Raw genomic sequence first — 18592 nt, forward strand, 5'->3', positions numbered from 1 at the left:
AACTGTTTGGGGATGAGGAAGGAAGATGGAGGAGCGGTCTAACAGAGCGTTCAGTGCCATGGCCGCGGCCCGTCTCCCGTGGCCGCTGTGGCCCAAATGACTCCCCGTAGATCCCAGCGGGCACCGTGACCTCCGCGGGCCGCCGTAGCAGCTTCCGCCCCCGTCCGTACTCTCAAGATGGCCACCGGACTCCGCGCCCCCGGGCATCTTAGCAGAGTTTCCTGCAGCGAGCTCCAGGTACATGCCCTCAGTCTGCGCCAGGGCGGCCTGGGAGTCGGCCGCGAGCCTCTCTCTGGCCTACGCTCGCCGTCTCGGGGCGGGGCCTAGCGCCGCATCCGGGGCGGGGCCTAGCGCCGCATCCGGGGCGGGGCCTGACGCCCGGGTCGGCCCGCCTCCCCAACCCCGCCCCCCGCGGGCGGGCGGGTGCTCCTCAGTCCCCACCCGCCAGTCCTCCCCCGCCGCCGGCCGGACACCGATGAGTGGCCACACGGGGAGCTGTGAGCCCGGCGGCGTGAAGAGACGTCTGCGCTGTCGCGGGTCAGCGGTGAATCACCACCGACTGTCTCGGGGCCAGCGTGAGCCGGCGGCGGCACCATGTTCTCCCTCAGGCCGCCCAGACCTACCTTCAGGTCCTACCTCCTGCCACCACCCCAGGTAAACAATCTTCTCCCAGCGGGCGCCCTTCTCGTCGGCATTTCCGGGGCGCCTCCGGAACGGCCCCGCTGAGGCGCGCCCCTGGGACCCGGGACTCTCGGAGGCCCGTCCCCTTGCCTCCGCCCGCTCGGGTGTGTGCGCCTCGAGCTGGCGCGTTGGAAACTCGTGAAAGTCTGCGCAGCCGTTCCCCGCCTGCAGCCCCTGAGCTCCGCAGTCTCACCGTTCGTCGAAATGTAAAGACGTTCGGAGCTGGGCTCAGCCTCGCTTGCCCTTCCCTACTGCGACCGCTAGTGCGATTGCAGCCCCTTAGCCCCTTGTGACACCTGGTAAAGGTTACCTGTGCACGTAAATGTAAACACCTGAAAATAGCTCGGGCAGTTTTCATAGTTCTTCGCAGACTCCCAAGTTGCTAACGACCAGATCTTAAAAAGAGATCGCTAAATGTGAAAGAATTTAAGCGGGTGGGGGAGGAAAATGTGTCACTTGAAAACTTTGCTGTATCTAAAAACAGAACCCCTTTTACTATTTTTTTTAATTTTGCTAATGTATTTCAGACTGACAATAAGATTAGTTCGGAGCCGAAGATTAAAAAACTGGAGCCAGTCCTTTTGCCAGGTAAACATTTGGTTAGAGTTGTAGCACGTACTTTAGAAATACTTGTGTTTTGTCTAAGGTCAGCCCAATAGACTAGTACCATGTGGTTAACTTTGCGCCTGTATTTATTTTAAACTTCACCAGTTAAAAGGCTACTGACAAGGAAAATAGAATATTAGAACTAAGCATCAATACAAATTAAGTTAATTATTGTTTATCCTTAAAGACTAAAGCATTATAGAAAAGTGTCAGTAATACAACTACCTTCGAAAGACTTTTATTTTTCTTCCTAAATATTTATTTTTGAAAGAAGGTCTATCTTGGTATGGAAAGCAGTTATTTAGCACGTGTCTTTATATCCCTAACAAGAGTTGGTGAATTTTCATTCAATTGGCAATCGTTTGCTGAGGTTATCAGCTTTAAAATTAATTTGCTTGTTTCCCTTTAGAATAGAGTTTTTCCCAAGAGTTGGACATTTTAGGCCAGATTCTTTGGGGGCCAGGTGCAGGGAGGGTATTTAGCAGAATCCCTGACTATGCACTAGACAGACGCCCCTCCTGTGGCCCTTTCCCCTGTCTAAAACCAAATTCACTGCCATCCAGTTGATGCCGAATCATAGTGCCCCACCCTATAAAGCAGGGTAGAATGGTCCCTGTCATTGTAACTGTTTATGGGAGTAGAAAGCCCAGTCTTTCTCCTTCGGAGCACCTAGTGATTTTGAACTACTGATTTTGTGGATCACAGCCTAACTGGTAGCCACTAGGCTACCAGAGTCCTTCCTTTCCCATATATTTCTTCATCTGTTTGCCCTCTGGGAGCAAAATCTCTCAGTTGAGAATGACTGCTTTAGAACAAAATTTACCTTAGACTAGTGGTTCTCAGCCTTCCTAATGCAGCGACCCCTTAATACAGTTCCTCATGTCGTGATGACCCCCCAACCATACAATTATTTTCGTTGCTACTTCTCAGCTGTAATTTTGCTACTGTTATGACTCAGGCAACCCCAGTGAAAGGTCGCTCAATAACACCTTCCCAAGGGTCGCAACCCACAGGTTGAGAACTGCTGCCTTAGTAGAAGTGATCACTGGTAGGTGGGAGTTTAGTTTTAGTTCATATAAAATGTTATTGCTGGAGTCTGGCAAGATGGTGACTTAGGTAGGCAGCTCACACTAGTAGCTCCGTGGAGATCATTGGAAGGCATAGAGAAACGCAGGAAGAAAAAGTTCATTTTTTCTTCATGCATTTGAGATTCCCCGCTTCCCATAACCAAAGTCCAACAGTAATTTTATCAAACACCTTCATTTTGTCTAAAAGTTCATCATCTAAAATGTGAACTCCACTTACGTCTGACCGTACTAATAAAAGGTTGCGTAAGTGTAAAAAAAACTTAAAATAGCCATTCCTTTTCATAATTTGGAGAATTGTTTACTGTGATCATTTTGTTATGCCCCATTTCCCTAGCCTCCCCTACCATGTCCTTAGGAAACGTTTTGTCTAGTTATGGTCTCTATCGATTTACCTATCCTGGATTTCATATACTGAAAACATACAAAGCGAAACAACTGAGAAAAACTTCAATAGAAAAAAATGGAAAATATGAAAAACTGGAACAAATACAAAATGAGTCAGAGAGAAATCCGATGACAAGGTGTCCTATTTTAACCTCACTGTATCTGCGTTAATCCACTTTCCAATGTCCTTTGTGTAGTAGCAAGGCCATTCATATTCCTGGTCCATAGTCGGAGGGTATTCACTTGAGGTTTGAATCCAAGTGGGAACCCTGAAAATGAGTTTTGGGGCGCTCACTGTCATCCATCACTTTCTGTAAAACTGAGTAATGGACCCTTTCTTGGCCTCTAATTGCAGTCTTCCTCCTTTGCCTATGACATTCTTAATCTACGTTTCCATGGGATTTACTGTTTTCTAAAATATGATTAAGATACTTGTTTTGCATATTGTTTATAAGCTCCACAAAATCATGGAATTGCCTGTTTTGTTCATTACATTGATTTACAAGCACCTAGAAAAACTGTTGGCCCCTAGTTGGTGCTTCAAAAATAGCTACTGGATGAATAATGTAGCGAAAAGACAGCTGATTGACACCTTAGGCCTGCTGTTTGGTAAGCACCTAGCTTGAGGAAAGAGCTTCGAAGACCCAGGGTGGTGAGACTGAAAAATGACAGAAATGTGGGTATAAATATAGGAATAAACAATAATCTGGGTGGAAAAAAAGTAAGTGCACTGATACATCTGTTACTGATTGGCTCCAAGCTTGAGTTTTCCATTACTTCAACAGCAAAATTTAAAAAGAAAAGTCTTTTCTGTGTTTGTAACTTTGCTTGATAGTTGAACCAAAAATCTGACTTGAAAAGCTTTTACAGGCCAAGTGAGCCACTGTCTCACCTTATCTTGAGCACAAAGAGGTGACACGTTTCTGTCTAAATGTTGCTCTCACTCAGACAACATGCAGTGCTCATGTCAGTACATTAAACACTCCTCATTATGGTCTTTTTGAGCTTTATTGGGATAAGATAGTGTAACTCTGATTCAAAGAAAGTAAGTGATGATAACAGTAAAGCTAAAAGGAAAACTGAGAACTCTGAGAGTTAAAGAAAGGAATCCTTGCAAAATTAGAATCAGGTCACCGCTTGTCTGATTTGGAAGTTGAATACAACGTGACTAAGTCAACATTATCAACATTTTTTGGGGGGGGTATGTGATTAAAGCAGTTAATGTAGCGAAAAGTATGAAATCATTAACCACAAAACAACCCAGACCAACGAACAGGTTGAAAAGTTAGTGTTATATTTAAAGATGACAATAAAAAACAAATATGATGAAGGGAAAAGTATCAGCTAAAATTGTGAACAGAATTGGAACCCAAACCCATTTGCAGAGTATCTTGTCAGATTAAGCTGATGGCAGATCCTCTCTAGCCACAGACAGTGGTCTCAAACAGCTTTACTATCAGATAGAGATCATAGTAAACTTGATTATCTTTGATCGGACTTGATACTTAGTTGACCTCCCTCTTGACCAAACCTGAATTTGTTCTTGATGCAAATATTTTTTGCTTGTTCCATGACAAAAATTTCTTCCCTGGCTTTTTAAATATTGATGGTTGTCTTTTACTTCTTACTCATTATATATATTTTTATCTTTATATTATTATTATTTTATCCTTTAAAAAAAAAGAAAAGGTCCTGTTAGTTTGGATAAAACAGAAACTACTTGATGACGAGAGTGTATCCTAGACAGTGATATGCGAGAAGGCTAAAGGCCTCCATAGTGAGTTAATGAAAAATGTTTCAGACGTGAGTGCCACGCAGCTGGAAGTGTTCAAAGCCAGCTATGGCCTGTTTGAAAAATTCAAAATAGAGCAAGCATACTCGGTGTAGTGAGGCATGGGGAAGGGGCGATTGCAAATAAAGACGAAGCTGGTGAATTTGTGGCTGAATTTGCTGAATACATGGAGGCTGAGGGTTCTGTTCCCCAGCAAATGTTCAACTACAATGAAAGCAGACATGGGGAGAGGGGGGGAAGGCTCAATAGAACCTTCCTTACTAAAGCGGAAAAGGCATTGCTGGACCCAAAGTCTGAAAGATAGACTCACCCTGGTGTATGGAAATTTTATTTGTTGTGCCTTGTTTGTTTTGTTTAGATGTTTGAGGAGCTATTTCCACTATGTATGGCTGGCTGTTAGCTTTGTGTTCAAGCCCTGGAAAAATGAATTTTACAAGTGTATTTTTGGACCTCAGAACTAATTATTTGATTCTCCACTATTTCTTGTGAGAAAAATATGTCCCGTTTTCTACCTTTTTGGTGCTCAACCACAAATTTGGAACAAATTGAGTTTGATAACTGAGGTATTGCTGTACTTTTATCTACCAGATGTTAAGGCTAACAACAATCCTTCTACATGCATAGATTTATTTACTCTTTGCAAGGATGCTTGAGAGTTCAAGAGAAATGTACACCCTCACCATTATTGCTGTGATTATCAACATCCTTCGTTTAGAAGTCTTTAGTGTTTGGATTGAATTGTGTCCCCACAAAGTATTTTAAGATTCTACACCTTTTCTGGAGGCCTTGGTTGAGGAGATAGGGTTTTACTTTACCAAGTTAATGTCCAACTTGCTAGTTGAATTGCTAACCACAAGGTCAGCAGTTTAAAACAACTGACCACTCCAAGGAAGAAAGATTAGGCTTTCTACTCTTGTAAATGTTTGCAGGCTAGGAAACCCACGGGGGCAGATAGACTCTGTCCTCTTATAGGGTCGCTATGAGTTAGAATGGTATCTTACAAAAGGGTGAATCAGATATAGTAAGAAAGTTGCAGACATAAAGGAAAGACACGTGTAAAAAAAGATTCATCTACAAGCCAAGGGCCACCGAGAAGTCCGGGGTTAGCATCAGGCTGAAACTAGGGACGATCTGTCCCTACAATCCACAGGGAAAAAAAAAGAATGTTGTTAGGTACTGGCAAGTCAGTTCCCAACCATAGTGATGGAATGTACGGAAAAACAAAACATTGCTCCATCCTGACAATTGTTTGAGCCAGTGGTGGAATTCAAATAATTTAACAGCCTGGTGGCTCTTTTAATGACTATTTAAATATAGAAAAACAAGATACCAAAAGGCAATTTATTATGTCCTACAGTTAAAATACTTCAATAAGAACACTAAAAGAGGTACACAAAACTAGATTGTGTTGTTTTAAAAGATAAATGAAAGAATATTCAATAATAGCTGACAAAAAACAACAAAACTTGTTTAAGGTATTTCCATACTGCTTCTTGATTGGCGTCTTCACTTGTACTGTTCTTCGCTTTATCTGAGTATCCTTGGCTGTGTGGTTGATCCTTAACCATCTTTCTAACTTGTAAGAGTAGGATCCCATTCCTTTAGAGCAGTGCTTCTCAACCTGTGGGTCACATCCCCTTTGGGGGTTGAACAACCCTTTCATAGGGGTCGCCTGATTCATAATAGTAGCAAAATTACAGTTAGTAAGTAGCAAGGAAAATATTGTTATGGTTGGGGGGTCACCACAACATGAGGAACTGTATTAAAGGGCTGCGACATTAGGAAGGTTGAGAACCCCTGCTTTAGAGGTAGGCCAGTTAGAGAATAGTCATTGTGCTTGGCATGTTATAAACAGGTAGGCAGCATCTCTTTGAACATACTATGTTTTATCTTTGAAAACCCCGCTTCTGCTGAACTTACAGCAATTGTTCTGGCGATATTTTCAGCTTTGTTTTTTTTAAACTGTCAGGGATTGTATAATTTACTCATAATATCTTATGGAAATTTGGGGCATAGCACAAAGCTGAAACATGTGGGTCATTCTGGTTGGTTGGCACTTTTTCCCTTTACATATGTTTGTTTACTAAAATAACAAAAACAAAGAAATAAATAATATTTAATCAAAAGTATGAAGAGTCTTATGAAATTAATTTCTACATTGGGCAGCTGACCAGTGCCCACTTTAGAGAGAACCCTGTTTATAAGTGCCATTTTAACAACCTGTTTACTGACCTCAGGAGCATATCAGGTATCAGTTATGCCAAACTGGTATGAACCTGTTGAAACCCAGCCTTGGCTTGAGCCCATTGTTGTAGCCGCCACTGTGTCAGTCCATCTGGTGAGAGCCTTTCTCTATTTCACTGCTCCTCTACCAAGCATAATGCTCTTTTCCATGGGAAGGGCTCTGCTGATAAAATGTTCAAAGTACTTTGACAGAGTTTCGCCTTCCTTGTTTATAAGCAGAATTCTGGCTCTACTTTTAAAATTGTTTCATTGGCATATAATTCACATACAATTCAGTCACATCAAGAAGAGTTGTATAGCCATCACCAGAGTCAATTTTAGAACATTTTCTTCATTCCTGCACTGACCATTATTAGCTTCCCATTTCTCCCCAGCCTCTCATGTCATACTTCCAAGGAACCATTAATCCAATTACTGTTTCTATAGATTTACCTAACCTAGATTTCATATACAGAAAAAAATTAAAACCTCAATAGAAAAGGAAGTGAAGTTTTAAAAACTAGAACAAATTTAAAATGGATCTAAAAGGAGATCAAATGTTAAAGGTGTTCAATTTTAACCTAACTGCATCTGCAATAATCTACTTTCAAATGCATTTTGCACCAGTTTGGCAACACAGATGCCTTATTTTTGTTGAGTTTAGATAACCAGTTGTTAAAATGACACTTGTAATCAGAGTTCTTAGAGTTCTCTCTAAGGTAGGCGACTAGGCTGCTACCCATTGTGGAAATCATTAATCACTTAGTTGACACCTCAGTTAAATGACTGCTTGTTTGAAGATAAGCTTTTAAAACCCGAGATGCTATACCTTCTGATAGCCAGGCACCTTATAGTTTCTATAACCACATTTTCTATAGTTTCCATATCTTTAGTGATCTCTTCATGAGGCTGAACATCAAGCAGAGCCATGTTATAAGAACTAATTGTTCGTAGATTGGGACTATAATTAAGTGCAAGCCCAACATACATTCATATATCTGTGTTTTATGTGTGTGTGTGTGTGTGTGTGTGTCTGGTTCATCTTAGAGACATCATTGTCATTTTATGTTAGAGAACATTATTTACCTTGGGGCTTAAAGTAATTCTATTGATAGTGTCATTAATTTAGCCAATGGTATAAAATTTAAAACACTCCTGAGAAAAGGAGTATAGGCTTTCTATGAACCACAATACAGGAATTGTTGACTTGTACAGTTATACTCTTAAGTGACTGGACACTATTAACACAAACAGTGGGGTTGGTGATAGGGAAAATTCTTCAATAATATTCACAGTGGCAGAGCCATGCCTACCAGATTAGTACATGCCATGGTGAAGCAAAGAGGGCATTAAAATAGTAAGTATGTAGTGGTTCAGGGACACCATTGAGCACCCTCAAGGCAAAAGAGCTGAACCAAAGTCCAATGTCTGCCAGTTCTATGCCCTTGGGTAGCAGTCATCTGCTTCTTCCCACACTATGGAGTTTCAGCTGTATGTCCTAAGGACTGCATACCGGTGGGTGAGTTTGAGGAAAAGATCAGTTCACTTGGTGGAGTTTCCACGTTGAGTTCTTCTGGTGTGGCCTCATGAAACATGTTGTGGGCTTCTAAAGAATAGAGGCCAAAGTCCCAGTCGTCTGTTGCACATGGCCTGGATCACCAAGAACTGCGTAGAAAATAGGACACACGTTTCCATTTAGGGACTCAGTACCAGTAATATTCTGTACTTGGGTTCTTTTTAAGTATTGTTATATGGGTTTTCCTTTTTTTTTTCCCTTAGGGGGAGGTTGCTCCTCACTATTTTTATCTTCCAAGAGAAATGAGACTTACTTGCTCCTCATCTTGACTTGAATTTCCAGTAAGGTTTCTTCATCGCTCAAGTAGGAGTGTCTGTTGATTTTAGCACAATTTTGTACAGCAGCAAATCAGTGACCTTCTCCCTCTCCCTACATTTTGATAAATTACTCCAGCTGAGGTGAGGTGCCCTCTGCTGAAGTGGTTTTTTAAGTTGTACCTATACAGGAGGTGATGTATGCTTCATGGATCCTGGACAGGTGCTCCACCTTATTGCTTAGGAAATCAGATTCGAAAATCACCACATATACTCAAATATAAGCCGACCCAAGTATAAGCTGAGGTACCTAATTATTACCTGGGAAACCAGAAAACTGATTGACTTGAGTATAAGCGTAGGGTAGAAAATGCAGAAGCTATTGGTGAGTTTCAATCATCAAAACAAATGAAAATAAAATTACTAAAAATTGAGACATCAGTGGGGTAATGTATTTAAATATTTGTTTTAAATAAAAAAACATAAATAAAAGAACAGCAAGTCATTTAACATTAGTAAACCAGCACAGTAAGTGGAAAATAGGTTCAACAAAATCAATAAGGTATCAACATTGATACCTTAAGAGTACTATTCCCTGAGCTCAATCAGCAACCAAGCAAAAATGTAAAGAGTTAAAAAATCCTTCAAGAATGGATTCCTCATCATCATCCATATCCCAATGCAGCGCTTCAGCTGGTGTGAGGTCATCATAGACGCTGTCCTCACTGAGATCGCCGTCATCACCATCACTGCTGTCATTTTCATACAAAGCGTAGTCTTCACTGCTATCCATAGCATTACTAATACTACATTTCTGGAAGGCACGTCGCACCATGTCTTCTGGAATGTCTTCTCTTGCATCTCAAACCCACTTTGCTATTAACTCTATGTCAGGCTTCATGAGATTTCCTTCTTTTGTTAGTCAGGCTTGACCAGATGACATCTATTTATGCCACACCCTTCGCACACAGTCTTTAAAAGGCTTATTCAAAGATACATCCAGAGGCTGCAGTACAGATGTAAGCCCACCTGGAATAACGGCTAAAATAACTTTACTAGATTTTGCCAATTTTTTTAATGTCACCGATAGGTGTGTTTCTAGTGGAGTCTGATGGGGTGCCACGCCCTGGTGGCCCCAAAGTCTATTTTTGATACTCCCTCTGGACTTCCTTGCTCTGCTCCCCTTGCTGTTCTGCTGCATGCCCTTTGTGTTTTGCCTCAGTGTGGTGGGGTCAAATTGGGTGCAATTCCCATACTGTGTCTCCAGTGCTGTCCCCAATAGGGATATAGGTTAGTGAGGGATATTGTGTCTCATAGTGGGGCTGGTCCTATGGTCCTCTCTGTGCATTCTAAGCAGGGATATCGTCCTCAAGGCTTGGTGGACTAGGATGTGCTCCACTCTCTCATCCTTCCCCTTCATGTGCTTCCGTGTGCTCTGATCAAACATGTCCCTCTCCCTGAGCTGTAACTTCAGTGTTGTCCTCTGAAGTAAATTTTCCAGTGGGGAGGGACGCCTGTCCATGTAGTTGGGATTGGGCCCGGCCCCTCAGATCCTCTACTGATTCCCTGCTTCATGCCAGTAGGTTGCATTCACATCTTGGAGCACCAGGCTGAAGTCTGGTCCCTCTTTCCCTGTGGAGATATAAACAATACCCTCACCATGGTGAGTTAGTGCCCTGTGCCCCCACTAACCTTTCCTTTTTATTTTCTTTCTCCCGACCCCCCCCCCCCATTTTTAGTTGGCTACCAAATGTATCCTTGGATTTGGTCTTGCCCCTGACGTACTACCGGGACCTCACCCCAGGAAGTTAGTATACAGTAGCTTTTCCCGTATGCCCCTTTTGAATTTTTTTTAAGCTTACCTCAGCGGACTCATGTTGTACTTGACCTTAGTGCTTGGCTTACTTCACATAGCTTAATTTCCTCCAGTTCTTCTCATATGGCGTTGTGCTTCATGCATTCACCATTACTTTTTAGCAATGCATAGTACTCCATTGTATGTTTGTACCACAGTTTCTTAATCCATTCATCTGTTGATGGAAATGTGGGTTGTTTCCAACTCCTTGCAATTGTGAACTGTGCTGTGATGAAAATTGGAGCACAGATGTCTGGCTGTGGTTTGTTTCTTGCCTCTTCTGGGTATATGACCAATAGGGGGATTTCTGGGTCATATATTAGCTCAATTTCCATCTGTTTTTTATATTGACAAATCAGTTTCCATAGTGGCTGTACATACTTACAGGCCCACCAGCAGTGGTTGAGAGTTCCTATCTCACCAGCCCCTCCAACACTTGTTGCTTTCTGATTTTTTGAATTGGGCTATCTTTGAGGGTGTTAGGTGGTATCTCATTGTTTTAATTTGTATTTCTCATATGGCTAATGATCAGGAACATTTTCTCATGTTTATTGGCCATTCAGATTTCTCCCCTTGTGAAACTTCTGTTCAGGTCCTTTGCCTGCCACCTCAATGGGCAGTTAAGTTTTTTCTTTTTGGAAACTAGCAGAGTATTATAGATTTTAGTAATAAGGCCTTTATCCAATGTGTCATTGCTAAAGATATTTTCCCACTTCATGGGCTCTCTTACTCTCGTACTCTCTGGTGAATTCTTTCAATGTACACAGGTGTTTTATCTTCAGTATATCCCACTTGTCAATTTGTGACTCATCTGTATTTGTGTCTTTTTCTCTTTCTGATAGCCGTTGTTTTCCCTGCACCAAAGTTCTCAGGTTGGTCCCAATTCCCTCACTGATGACCCTAATAGTTTGGGGTTTTACCTAAAGGTCTGTGATCCACGTAGAGTTTATTTTTGTGCCTGGAGTGAGATAAGGCCTTGCTTCATTTTTCTGCAGGTAGGAAACCATTTTTTTCCAGCACCACTTGTTGAAGAGGGCATCTCTTTTCCATTTGATTTTTTTGGGCCCTTATCAAAGATCAGTTTTCTGTATGCTGATGATTTTATTTCTGGGTTTTCAGTTCTTTTCCATTGTTCTGAGTATCTTGTCATTATACCAATACCATGTGGTTTTGACCACTGTGACTGTATAATATGTGCTAAAGTCAGGTAAAGCAAGCCCTCCCACTGTGTCCTTCTTCTTGAGTTCTCTGCTAATTCTGGGCTTCTTCCCTCTCCATATGAAGTTGGTAATCAGTTTTTCCATTTCTTTGAAGAAAGATGAGGGCAATTGTATAGATATTGCATTAAATTTATGTACTCCTTGGTCAGAACTGATGCCTTTACTATATTGAGTCTTCCAATCCATGAGCATGGGATATGCTTCCATTTGTTGAGGTTACTCTTGGTTTCTTGTAAGAGTGTTCTGTAGTTTTCCTCATATAAATCTTTTAGTCAGGTATATCCCTAGATATTTTGATTAGTGCTTGGCTATTGTGAAGGGTACCACCTTTTTGAATTCTTCTTCTGTGGTCTTGTCCTATGTGTATAGCAGTCCAATGGACTTCTGTTTGTTGATCTTGTATCCTGCCACTCTGCCATAGTCCTCTATTGCTTACAGTATTTCCCCTTGTAGAGCTTTAGGGATTTTTCATATATAAAATCATATCATCTGCGAATAACAATAGTTTCACTTCTTCCTTCCATGGGCGAATACCTTTGATGTCTTTGTCTTATGCTGTTAGCTAAAACCTCTAGCACGATAGTAAATAAGGGTGGGGACAAGGGGCATCTTTGTCTGGTCCCCTTTTTCAGTGGGATTGTGTTCATCTTTTCTCCATTGACTACCACATTGACTGTTGGTTTTTCATAAATAGCTTGTATTATCTTGAGGAATTTTCCTTCCATTCTTATCTTCTTGAGTGTCTTAAACAAAAATTGGTGTTGGATATTGTCCGATGCTTTTTCTGCATCAAACGATATTATCATGTGGTCTTTATAATTTTTCATGTCAATGTGGGGAATGATACTAATGGTCTTTCGTATGTTGAACCATCCCTGCATCCCTGGTATGAATCTCACTTGGTCATGGTGAATTATTTGTTTTATATACTTTTGTATTCTATTGGCCAGTATTTTGTTAGGATTTTTGCTTTGATGTTCATTAGGGATATTGATGTATAGTTCTTGATTCTTTGGGGATCCTTGCCTGGCTTTGGTATAAGAGTTATACTAATTTCATAGAAGGACTTCGGGAATTTGCCATCTTTTTCTAGTTCTGGAAGAGTTTGTGTAGGATGGGTGTCAGTTCCTCCCTGAATGCTTGGTAGAATTCTTCTGTGACACCATCTGGTCCAGAGCATGTTTTTGTTGGTAATCCCTTGACAACTTTGTCTATTTCTTCTATTGCTGTGAGTCTGTTGAGATTCTTGACTTTCATTGGGGATAGTCTAGGGAGGGATTGTTTTTCCAATAATTTGTCCATGTCTTCCAAGTTGTTGAATTCATTGTCATGCAGTCTTTCGTAGTACTGTGTAATTATCCTTTTGATTTCATTAGGGTCTGTTGTCATGTCTCCTCTTTCATCCCTCATTCTTGCTATTGTTCCCTTCTTTTTTTGGTTAGGCTTGCCACCGGTCTGTCAATTCTGTTTATCCTTTCAAAGAACCAACCTATAGCAGCATTTTTCCATAATGTTCTTATTTTCCCTCTCCTGAATCTCAGCCCTGATTTTTATTATTTTTGTCTCGCTGGTAGTAGTATTGTCCTGTTGACTCTGCTCTGGTTGCTGTAAATTTTGTGCCAGCATAGTAATCATAGGTCTCTCTTCCTTTTTCATGTGTGCATGTATTGCTGTGAAGCATCCTCTGATAACTGCCTTTGCTGTGTCCCATAAGTTTTGGTATACCGTCTTCTCTCGTTGGTTTCTAGAAATTTTCTAATTTCCTCTCTGATCTGGGCAGTACACACTCCTTTTTCAGTAGAAACTTATTCATCCTCCAATTGTTTGCTATTGTTTTCTTCTTCCTCCTTTTATTGATTTCAAGCCTTATGGCATAGTGGTCAGAAAGAGAAGTCTATGATACCAATGTGCTTAAATTGATGCAGACTTGCCTTATGCTCCAACATGTGGTCTGTCTTCAAATATGTGCCATGTGAACTCAAAATGAATGAATTTTTTGGTATTTGAAAGAAGAGCACTATAAATATCAGATCTAATTTTAGTACTTAGATCTTTAGCCTCCTTGTTGAGTTTCCTTCCCTGTGATCTATCTTTCTCAGAGAGTGGTGTATTGAAGTCACCTACTATAATTGTTGAGGCTGTGAGTTCTCTTTTCATCTTTTAGAGCGTTTGGTTGTCATATTAAGTGGGTCTCTTGTTCGGGGAAAATAGCTTTTAAAATGATTAGTGGTTTTGTGCCTACCGTTCCCTTGAGCATCATATAGTGTCCCTCCATATTTCTTTATGGTTTGCACTTTGAGGTCAATTTTATCCTAGATTAGGATTGCACCCTCTGATTTTTTTTAATTTCTATTTGCTTGGTATGCTTTTCTGCAGTATTTGATTCTCAGCCTATTTTTGTCTGTAGGCTTGAGATGTGTCTCCTGTGGGCAGCAGATTGATAAGTTGTGTTTTCTAAGCCAGTCTGTTAGCCTCAGTGTTTAATGCCTGAATTCAGTCCATTGATATTCAGGGTTATTACCTACATCTGGGGACTCTGTAATGTCATCTTATACCTTTTGTGTTGTATGTTTTCCTACCTCTTTATTATCTGTGTTGTGTGTGTGTGTTTCTTGTTCTTGACATCTTTCCACCCTCTCTTGGGGCCTGTTTTCTCTTTGTTGCCCTCTGGGTGGCGTTGTTCTATGTGGCAGTCTCTTTATTTATGTTTGGTGAGGAGTGCTGTTCTTCTGCCCATACTAGGTCAGCAAGGATCTTAGTAGGGCTGGGTTTCTTCTAACATATTCTTTGAGTTTTTCCTTGTCTGAGAAGACTCTTACTTCTCCATCTATCTTGATTGATACTTTGACTGGGTAGAGTATTCTTGGGTTTGCATTATTTTCCTTCAATTTTTGGAATATGTTACTCCACTGATAGGTTTGAGCATATTTTTATTTGGGAATCTTTATATGTGATTGCTTGTTTTTCCTAGCTGCTCTCATGATTTTCTCCTTTTCCTCAAAGTTAGATAGTTTAACTGTTATGTGCCTTGGTGACTTCTTGGGATTTGGTCTAGCTGGTGTTCCTTCAGCCTCCTGAATGGTTGCCTGGTTTTCATTCATTAAGCTCGGGAAGTTTTCCTCCAAGAATTCTCTCACTGTTGTTGCAGATGATTTCCTTGTTGTGTCTTCTTTTCATAATCCAATTATTCTGATGTTTTCCTCTTCGTAGCATCAGAGCTCTTAAGTTTTATTCAGCTTCTCTGATGATCTTATTACTTTTGTTTGTGTTTGTTCAAGTCTTCTTGGCTGTCCTCAAGGTCACTGGTGGGATTTTCTGCTTCCAGTCGATTGGTGAAGTCTGTGAGTCTGCTACTTGTTATCTCGTTCCTAAGCTCTTGTATTTCCCTTTTTTGTATGCACTTTATCTGTCATTTCAACCTTTTTACCTTATATCCTGCATGACTGCAAGCAGCATTCTGAAATTTTCTTTATGTGGCAGATCAATGTCTGCTTCTTCTGTGCACGTTGTTAGGTTCAGGACATCTGCCATTGTCTTTTCTGTTTTTTCATTATGGTCGTTGGGGTGATTTCTGTTGCATTGCATTGTTTTAGAGGAGCCAGTGCCATTTTAAAGGGAGTCAAAGAGCACTGGCTTTCTCTGGGAGATTTGTAGGAATGCTTCTTCAAACTGCCTGTAGCTAATTTCACTGTGGAAGTGGCCTACCACTTTATCTTCCTGTGGCTTCACTCTTCCTACTCTACCAGTACTCTGTTATTTGGAGGGCAGGTTGGATGGTCCTTTCAGGGGACACTGGTTGGGTTGTTGTCCCACAGGAATGGTGCTGCACTGGGTGATCTCACAAGAAACTGTGATGGTGTGCCACAGAGGGCATGCGGGTGTGCCTGCTGCAACATAGAGTGGCACAGAAGGCTGGTGGGTTGTCGGCTTTGATGTAGAGCACAGTAAATGATGGGCAGAATTGCCCTGTTCTGGTAGATCGCTGCAGAATTTGGGCAGAGGTTCCTGCAGCAGCATGGAACATTGGCTGTGTGAGGCATTACAGCAGGTGGGAGGAAGTTCCCTCAGTCACATGGGACCCCAGAGGGTGGGTAGGAGCTCCCCCAGGTATGAAGGCAGGATTTCCCCTGAAGCCATGTGCTAAGCACTGCAGAGGCTGGGCCTTGGAATTTCCCCAGGAAGAAGGTGAGCAGGATTTCCCCTGGTAGAGGGTGGATGGGATTTCCCCAGCCTGAGGTTATGCTGCAGAGTGTGGAGCTCTCCAAGGTGTGTGGAGGGAGGGCATAAATGACTTAAGCTAAGGGGAGTAGTCTGGAGGTCTGCAGTGGCTTGTAAGAGAAAAGGGAAGATAAAAATGAAGAAAAAACTAAGCTCGCTGAAACTGGGAGGACAGAGAAGAGAGTTGAAAAAAAGTAAATGTAGCTGAGCCCTGCCTGTGGGGCTGGAAGGGTTTAATCCCTGCCCTGAGGAGGGGGCAAGCTGTGGCTGTGTTGAGATAAAATGATCACAGCTCCAGCCGAGACAGTGGCAGGGTTTAAGTTATACCCTAGCCACCATCGACTGTGGTAAGCTAAAAGCCTCCAGCTCCTCAAAACCTAGTGGATCTGTGCCTACTTATCGTTCAAATGTTCCTCCTATAACCTGGCAGTGTGGAATTTCCCTTTTTCTTTTTTTTTTTGTCTGTTTTTTTTTTCTCTTTTCTTCTTTTACATTTTATTAGGGACTCATACAACTCTTACCACAATCCATACATATGCATACATCAATTGTATAAAGCACATCCATACATTCCCTGCCCCAATCATTCTCAAGGCATTTGCTCTCCACTTAAGCCCCTTGCATCAGGTCCTCTTTTTTTTCCCCCCTCCCTCCCCATTCCCCCCTCCCTCATATGCCCTTGGTAATTTATACATCGTTGTTTTGTCATATCTTGTCCTATCCGGAGTCTCCCTTCCCCCCTTCTCTGCTGTCCCTCTCCCAGGGAAGAGGTCACATGTGGATCCTTGTAATCAGTTCCCCCTTTCCAACCCACTCACCCTCCACTCTCCCAGCATCGTCCCCCACACCCCTGGTCCCGAAGGCATCATCCACTCTGGATTCCCTGTACCTCCAACCCTCATATGCACCAGTGTACAGCCTCCGTCCTATCCAGCCCTGCAAGGTAGAATTCGGATCATGGTAGTTGGGGGGAGGAAGCATCCAGGATCCGGGGGAAAGCTGTGTTCTTCATCGATACTACCTCACACCCTAATTAACCCATCTCCTCTCCTAAACCCCTCTATGAGGGGATCTCCATTGGTCGACACTTGGGCCTTGGGTCTCCACTCTGCACTTCCCCCTTCATTTAATATGATATATATATATACATATATATACATACATATATACATATACACATATATACACATGCATACACACACTTATATCTTTTTTTTTGGCATGGTGCCTTATACCTGGTCCCTTGGGCACCTCGTGATCGCACTGGCCGGTGTGCTTCTTCCATGTGGGCTTATTTGCTTCTGAGCTAGATGGCCGCTTGTTTACCTTCAAGCCTTTAAGACCCTCAGATGCTATCTCTTTCGATAGCCAGGCTCCATCAACTTTCTTCACCACATTTGCTTATGCACCCATTTGTCTTCAACGATTGTATTGGGGAGGTGATCAGACAATTGATAGGATTTTTTGTTCTTTGATGTTTATGCACATTTGCTTATGCACATTTGCTTATGCACCCACGTTGTCTGCAGCGATTGTGTTGGGAAGGTGAGCATCAAATGTTCCTCCTATAACCCGGCAGTGTGGAATTTCCCTTTTTCTTTTTTTAAAAAACATTTTATACACCTCTTATCACAATCCATACATACATCAATTGTGTAGAGCACATTTGTACATTCGTTGCCCTCGTCATTCTCAAATATTTGCTCTCCACTTAAGCCCCTGGCATCAACTCCTCATTCTTCCCCCTCCCTCTTCTCTCCCCCCTCCTTCATGAACCCTTGATAATTTATAAATTATTATTTTCTCATATCTTACACTGTCCGACCTCTCCCTTCACCCACTTTTATCCATCCCCCAGGGAGGAGGTCACATGTAGATCATTGTAATCGATTCCCCCTTTCCACCCCACCCTCCCTCCATCTTCCCAGTATCACCACTCTCACCACTGCTACTGAAGGGATCATCCACCCTGGATTCCCTGTTTTTCCAGTTCCTATCTGTACTAGTGTACATCATCTGGTCTAGTCAGATTTGTAAAGTAGAATTGGGATCATGATGTTGGGCGGGAGGTGGGGTGGGGGTAGCATTTAGGAACTAAAGGAAAGTTATATGTTTCATCGTTGCTACACTTCACCCTGACTGGCTGGTCTCCTCCCTGCAATCCTTCCATAAGGGGATGTCCAGTTGACTACAGATGGGCTTTGGGTCTCCACTGTGCACTCCCCTCTCATTCACAATATGATTTTTTTGTTCTTTGATGCCTGATACCTCATCCCTTCGACACCTCGTGATCATACAGGCTGGTGTGCTTCTTCCTTGTCAGCTTTGTTGCTTCTGAGCTAGATGGCCACTTGTTTACCTTCAAGCCTTTAAGACCCCCAGATGCTATCTCTTTCGATAGCCAGGCTCCATCAACTTTCTTCACTACATTTGCTTATGCACCCATTTGTCTTCAACGATTGTATTGGGGAGGTGATCAGACAATTGATAGGATTTTTTGTTCTTTGATGCTTATGCACATTTGCTTATGCACATTTGCTTATGCACCCACGTTGTCTGCAGCGATTGTGTTGGGAAGGTGAGCATCATGAAATGTCAGTTTAATAGAACAGAGTTTTCTTGCATTGAGGGAGTACTTGAGTCAAGGCCCAGTGTCCATCTGCTACCTTAGTAGAATCTCCCTCTTAGTAACTCT

General features: G+C 42.1%; 1 protein-coding gene across 1 annotated transcript in view; it reads left to right on the forward strand.

Moving 5' to 3' along the window:
• Positions 1 to 434: 434 nt before the first annotated feature.
• Positions 435 to 18592, forward strand: part of MTMR10 (myotubularin related protein 10) — an 85155-nt gene continuing 66997 nt past the window's right edge. Inside the window, exons 1-2 of the mRNA XM_075535875.1 lie at positions 435 to 654; positions 1209 to 1269. Of these exons, the coding sequence (XP_075391990.1) occupies positions 595 to 654; positions 1209 to 1269 (121 nt within the window). The 5' untranslated portion in view covers positions 435 to 594. The remainder of the gene's footprint in view (positions 655 to 1208; positions 1270 to 18592) is intronic.

Source organism: Tenrec ecaudatus, chromosome 17 (genome assembly GCF_050624435.1).
Source record: "Tenrec ecaudatus isolate mTenEca1 chromosome 17, mTenEca1.hap1, whole genome shotgun sequence".
Classification (NCBI taxonomy): Eukaryota; Metazoa; Chordata; class Mammalia; order Afrosoricida; family Tenrecidae; genus Tenrec; species Tenrec ecaudatus.